Source organism: Athene cunicularia, assembly GCF_003259725.1.
Source record: "Athene cunicularia isolate RWA chromosome 25 unlocalized genomic scaffold, athCun1 chr25_part1, whole genome shotgun sequence".
In the NCBI taxonomy this organism is placed as follows: Eukaryota; Metazoa; Chordata; class Aves; order Strigiformes; family Strigidae; genus Athene; species Athene cunicularia.
The window spans coordinates 7804-14239 of NW_020799134.1; the positions used below are offsets into that span (position 1 = coordinate 7804).

General features: G+C 60.2%; 1 protein-coding gene across 1 annotated transcript; it reads left to right on the forward strand.

Moving 5' to 3' along the window:
* Positions 1–104: 104 nt before the first annotated feature.
* On the forward strand, positions 105–3086 carry LOC113488612 (natural killer cell receptor 2B4-like). The gene is made up of 8 exons (XM_026863893.1): positions 105–585; positions 659–937; positions 1246–1362; positions 1864–1928; positions 2058–2123; positions 2282–2347; positions 2460–2537; positions 2620–3086. The coding sequence occupies exons 1-8, from the start codon at positions 105–107 to the stop codon at positions 2695–2697; spliced, it is 1230 nt and encodes a 409-aa protein (XP_026719694.1). The 3' UTR covers positions 2698–3086.
* Positions 3087–6436: the final 3350 nt, after the last annotated feature.

Sequence of the window (6436 nt, forward strand, 5' to 3'; positions counted from 1 at the left end):
TCTGGGCAGGGCAGAGGATATTGCCTGAGCACCTGCAATGTGAGGCCAGACCCACCCAGCCTGGGACGGTGCAGAGAGAAGGGTCCCCCCAAATGGGGGTGGTGATGGGGAGCCAGGCAGAGCTTCACCCCGGGGAGCAGGAGGGGCTGTGCTGGGGGCTGCGGGCCTGGGGCACGGGGGGGCTCCAGCAGCTGTGCCCCCTGCCCGGCCATGGAGCATCTCCCGGGGCCACGGGCCTTCGCTCACCCCTCTCTGCTTTAGGATCCCCGCAGTGCCGGGAACAAGCCGTGTCTGCCGGTGAAACGCTGCGGCTTCTGCCAGAGAAACCCCCGCAGGGGTGGGAAAAGGTCGACTGGCGAGTGAGACTGAACTCGGGACACAAGATCCGGATCCTGACGGCTGAGAAGAATCAGGCTGTCCAATTTTCCAAGAGTACTTTTTCTGGGAGAGCTGGTTTCCAGCTGGACACCCTCTCCCTGTGGATCAGCGCGGTTGGCACGGCAGACAGCAGGGTCTATGAGGTGGAATTTGAGGACACATCAGGTACTGTTACTGCCCAGTGGTGCTTCCACGTGTCGGTGTGGGGTGAGTATCCTGGTCCCCATCACCCCGTCCCCCTGTCCCTCCCCGTCCCTTCTCACCAGCTCTGTCCCCGCAGAGCCCGTCCGCTCGCCGCACCTGGAGCAAAACCTCCTGCACCGGGAGCAGGGCTGGTGCAACCTCTCGCTGGTCTGTGCCGTGCCCGGCGCCAGCAACGTCTCCTACAGCTGGACCTGCAGCGGGGACCCCCTGGGAGACCCAGAGCCCCGTCCCTGGGTGCATCTGCAGGTCCGTGATGGCGACAACCTCACCGTCTGCTCCTGCAACGCGAGTAACCCGGTGAGCTGGAGCGTGGCCAGCACCGATGTCACGGCAGCCTGTCACACCGAGGCCTCAGGTAATTTGTCCTCAACTCTGTAAAACGTGGGATTTAGGTGATGCACAAGCTGCAGCACTTCCAGTCCTCTCTTTGGGACCTTTGTCTCCCTTCCCGGGCCTGTGACATTGCAGGGGACGTCATGCTTCCCCTCCTGCGAAAGGAAATGCGATAGCTGAGCGTGGGTGAAGAAACCAGGGCCGAGGCTTTCTGGCCAGCTCTTCCCCCCGTGCTGTCCTCTGCGGGCTGGCATGGAGATTGTCTTTAGAAATGGCTTGGGGCTCTGCCCTGCATCAAAACTCTCCCCTTCTCCTCTCCTTCCATCCCAGGGCTTTCCAACATCATTCCGTGGTTGGCGGTGGCTGTGTTCCTGGGGCTGGCGCTCTCCGTAGCCCTCGCTGTCATCTGCTACTTAAAGAGGAAGCGAGGAAAAGCCTCTCCGGGAGGTTTGTCCCTGGGGCTGGTGTTGTGGCTCCTGGGACAGGCAGCCGCGGGGCTTTGGCTGTGCAGCCCCTGCCCTCCTCCCGCCTGCTGTCACACTCCTGACGCTCTCTGTGCTGGCCCCGGGGTTCTCCCTCCTCCTGGGGGTGATGCGGGAGAAACCACTGGGCACTGTCACCCTCGCCCACCCCCGGAGCCTTCACCCATCCCTGCCGATGCAGGGTGCTGCAGGTTGATGAGCTGGATGAAGCATCCCAGCAGCCCAAGCTGACCTGGTGGCCTCATCCCATGGGCTCTGGGGGGCTGGTTGGGTTTGGATATTCATTTTATTCTGAGCAGGAACATCCCTCCCCAGCCCCTGCCAGGTGCCAACAAAGTAAAACCTCCCCGTTGCCAAGGGACCTCTTTCTCCCTCTGCTTTGCTTTACTTGAGGGCTGAACCCCCCCAGTCTGGGGGCTCTAACAAGTCAACCACCATCTTACACTGACCCTTCAAACTCCCCCAGGACACGTTGAGGAGATGATGACTGTCTACGAGGAGGTGGGCAAAGCCCGACCCAGACAAGACCCCGTGAGTGCTGGGGGGTGACCCTTGGTGACCCCATCCCCATGCTGCCTGGAGGGCTGGGACCTCTGTTTGGAAATGTCTGTCACCCCGGGTTGGGTCCTTTAACCAGCCTGGGGTTGCTTTCTCCCCCAGAATGGGACCAGTGAGGCCACCGCGGGTGGAAACACCATCTACGCTGTTGTCTCCAACAAGATGCAGGTAGGGTCAGTTGTGTGCCCGTGGAGGGGACTGGAGCTGCCCCGAGGCCTTGGCTGTGCAGCCCCTGGGCTGGGTGCATCTGTGGCAGCTGCCAAGACCACCCCTTTTTGCCCCAAATTTGTTTTTCTTTACTCATCTCAACTGTTTTTCCCTGGCAGGGACCCAGCCACCCTCAGGAGCCCGAAAGCCTCACCATCTACTCCACGGTTCAGCCCACCAGGAGGGTGAGGTTGCCCCGCCATGCCCCCGGCCCCTCTGCAGGGGCACAGAAACCCGGGTCCCCTCAGTTCATCAACCGTGTGTTGCCTAATGGCAGGTTCTCCCTCTGCTCCACAGGCTCCTTCCCTCAAGAAGAAGAGGCTGGACCCAGCTTTGGTTTCCACTGCCTACGTGGAGGTAACGAGCATCGCACCGGTAAGATGAGCTCTGGTTACCTCCAAAAGTTCCTCAGCTTTTTGCGGCCTCTGTGTGCTAAACCTTACCCATTTCCTTGCAGGCTATGGGGGGTTCTAGACGCTGGTGCTCCCCGGTGCAGACCTCGCCCGCAGCTCCTGCCAGCCCACATCTCTCCTAGTGCCTGGGCTGCCTCAGCAAGACCTTCCCTTCCCTTCGGGCCTCTTCTCCTGGAGCACCCAAAGACCTCCAGCACCTGCTGGAAACCCACCCGGCAAAGCCGGGGGCTCGCTTGGGATGGAACCGGTCAGACGCGGGTTTTTGCAAGGACACAGATCCCAGCTGCGCCTCGGAGGCTTTCCTGCGAGGGAAGGAGGAAAGACTTGGTGATGGAAACCTGTCTTTGGAGGAGACGGATGAGAAATTGGACAAGAGGGGGAGTGGTGAGGAGAGGACACGTGTGTTTAGTGCCAACGTGTGATCTTGTGGGGTTTTTGAGGTCTTGACAGGTTCAGTACGCCTCTGGAATTTATTTTTAAGTGCATATATAAGCTGAACTGCAGGAGGCAATTGTGGTGCTTGTTTAATTGGCTGAATTGGCTATTTATAGCCCAAAATTTACTTTGGGCATGGGGAGGGAGTGGGAACTGCCTTGTTTGTGGTTCCGAAGTGATCTGAATCTCGTGAGGCGACGCACTTTGTGGAGTTTGCCATGCGTGTCGGGAGAGATGGCCCTGGGCATCTTTCCTGGGCAGGATGGTCCCTGCCTGCCCCGGCTGGGCTGGGCATGGCCCCGGGTGCCCCACGGTGAGCCGAGACCCAACACATCACCACGTCCCTTCCCACCAGAGTTATCCTGTGCTCCTACAGCACGAGCGGTCCTCGGAGAAGGAGGTGGAGAAAGAAGAGGGGCTCTGGCTTCAAAGATCTTCCCAAAGGCAAGATCAAGGGCTTTTCTTCGGGATTAAAATGAAACGTGACACTTTGATGGCAGCATGGGGAGCGACGGCGGCTCCGCAACGCTCCCCTCCCGCCCGAGTCCCCGGATCAAAATAGCTTTGTGGCTGCTCCCTGTGAAACGAGCATTAATTGGGATCATTAACTGGGAGCTGTGCTGGGAGGCCGGCACGGGGAGGGAGGGGGTGTCTGGCTGCCACAACGGGGGAATTTAGGGGGCTGGGCTGGTGTGGATGGGGGCTCAGGCACAGCGTGGTGGTGCTGCCGGGCTGGTTTACACCCTCCCGAGCCCCCTCCTCTGCTTTTCACGAGCCAAATACACCTTGCACTGTGGCATCCCCCTCCGCACGCGGCCATCGGCACTGGGGGAGAGGTGGCAGCGGGACCTGTCCCTGGCTGAATTCAGGCAGAAAAGTTCAGGAAGGATGGAAATCCTTCGGCACAGTCACTGGGGACACGGTGACAGTCCTTGCTGCTGCCTGGGAGCGGGGGCTAAAGCAGGAGCCGCATCTCAGCCCCTTTGCAGCTCGGAACGTCGGGTCCCCGCGCTTCTGATGAGCGGAAACATCTGAAGGCGACAGCACAGAGCCCGGGGGCTGCTGCATCCATCAGCACGTCGGGCTCCTGCTGAAGCCACGCTCCATCACGGTGCTGTAATTTATGCTAATGACCTGCTTTTGCATATTGGAGATAATTTGCAGCGCTCGCTGCAAGCGCTGAGGCAGCACTTCGCTCCCTGTCAAGGAAATTTCCTTTCCCATCTCCGCCGGTTTCTATCAGCGCGGAGTATTTGGGCACGGGGATCAGCCGGCGGGTGCTCAGCACCACGGTGTGACTGGATGGGTGCCAGTGATCCGGCCACAGCATCATCAGGTGCTAACGTCGCTCGGCGCTGACATCGGATCTCCCCCCATGATGGACGGGGGCTGCTCAGCGCTGAAATCAAACTGGGTCAGGGCTCAGCGGGTGCTGCCGTCGCCCTTTGTTCGCAGCCGGGGTCAGCCCCAGTGCTCCTCGCTCGGGGCCGGGGTGGTGCGTGGGAAGATGCCGGTGGCTGTTTGCCCCCGACGTGGGGGCTGTGTTGGCTTCGCTGCCCCGCGCATCCCTCGGCTGCTGGCCAGTAAAGGAGCTGAAATATCGTCTTTCAGGAAGGAATCCAGGCTGTAAATAAAATCCTTCATTTTAAGCATCTGTCCTGGTTGGAGGCTGGCACAACGGAGCTACAGCTTTAACACGTCTCCCTCCCATCATCCTTTCCTGGAGAACATGTACAGGGAACGGCTGAGGGAGCTGGGGGGGTTCAGTCTGGAGAAGAGGAGGCTGAGGGGAGACCTCCTGGCCCTCGGCAACTCCCTGCCAGGAGGGGGCAGAGAGGGGAGATGAGTCTCTGGAGCCAAGGCCCCAGCGCCAGGCCCCGAGGGAATGGCCTCAAGCTGCCCAGGGCAGGGTCAGGCTGGCTCTGAGGAAGGATTTCTATGCAGAAGGGGCTGTTGGGCGTTGGAATGGGCTGCCCAGGGCAGGGGGGAGTCCCCGGGATCCCTGGGGGGGTTGAAGAATCAGGCTGAGCCAGCGCTGAGGGATCTGGGGGAGTCGGGAAGGGTCAGGGGGAGGGTCATGGTTGGGCTGGAGGAGCTTCAGGGGCTTTTCCAACTTAGACGATTCTGTGATTCTGTGATCTCCTTCCCGCCGGGTCTGGTCACCTGCAACCTGGTGTCATGGGGATGCCCCAACACAGGTGCTGGTGGTTCCCTCTCAAGCTGGGGCTCCTCGGTAGCACGTTTCGGGGTTCAGACCATGGGGAGAACACAGAGCTGGGTTTGTAGGTGAAGAAACAGGAACCCTGTAGGATGTGACCCCTGGGGTCAGAATTAATTTACCAGCAGGATGTTGGGCACGGCATTCCCAGGAAGTTGTGGGGCAGATGCCTCCTGTGCCAGGCTAGACTGTGAGCGAGGAGGTGCACCGAGGAAACAGAAAAACGGAAGTGTGGGGTTTTTTCCTATGCTATAACAACTGTGCTATCCCAGCCCCTCTCTTGCCCTGCCCCTCCAGCCCTGACTTTAGGGACGGTGATGGGGGCTGCAGGCTGCGGGGGGTCCTTGGTGAGCAGCTGCCTGGTGCAGAGGATTTCCACCCCAGGGGTAGGGCGGAGACTCGCAGAGAAGATGGCGATGGGGCTTACGGCAGCGCTCCTCTTCCTCTTCATCATGAAAGGTAGGGTGACGGGTTCCCCGGGGTGATGGTGCTGGCTTGGGGGTGGGAGATGGCTTTGGGGATGGCTTTGGGGACCTTGAGGATGTACCCGTGGGTAAACCTGCCCTGTCCCTGTTCTTTTTCTCAGCTTTTTCCATCGTGGCACCATACCCGAGGTGCAAGCAGCTGACTCCCTTCCCACTGGAGTCCCCGGTGAGCCTTCCTCACACCCCGGGTCTTCCTCTGCCTCCAGTTGAATCTACTGCTGCTGCATCACACGATCCCCCCAGCCTGCTGATGGTCCTGGGACTCCTCCTTCTCCTCCCTCAGGTGTAAGGACGCTCTTCGGTTGACACCTCTCCTCGTCTCGTCGCCCCCATTGCAGGACTGGTGCCTGCAGGAGATTTCTGTACCCTGAAACTGGTGACACCAGCGCGGGTGCAGCTGGCTTCGCGTCTGAAGCGCCGAAACATCTCAAGGGGGCAGAGCTGAGGAGGTTTTTCCTGCAGCGAAGGATCGGGCAGGGCGAGGGCGAGAATGGTTTCCGCCTTCCAAAATGTCTGTGTGCACATTAAATGAGCAGTAACTTCAAACCCCGCTTTTTCAGGTGCCTGTTCTGCTTTCTCCTCTGGCCTGGGGCCGGCCGCAGGGAGGACTCGGGGACTGGGGGATGCTGGAGGGGGCCATGTTTGCCCCCCAACACCCTTGCTGGGGAGAGGAGCCCTTCCAGTGTTGTCCCCCACAGGAGGAGACATCTGCAGGTGGTCATG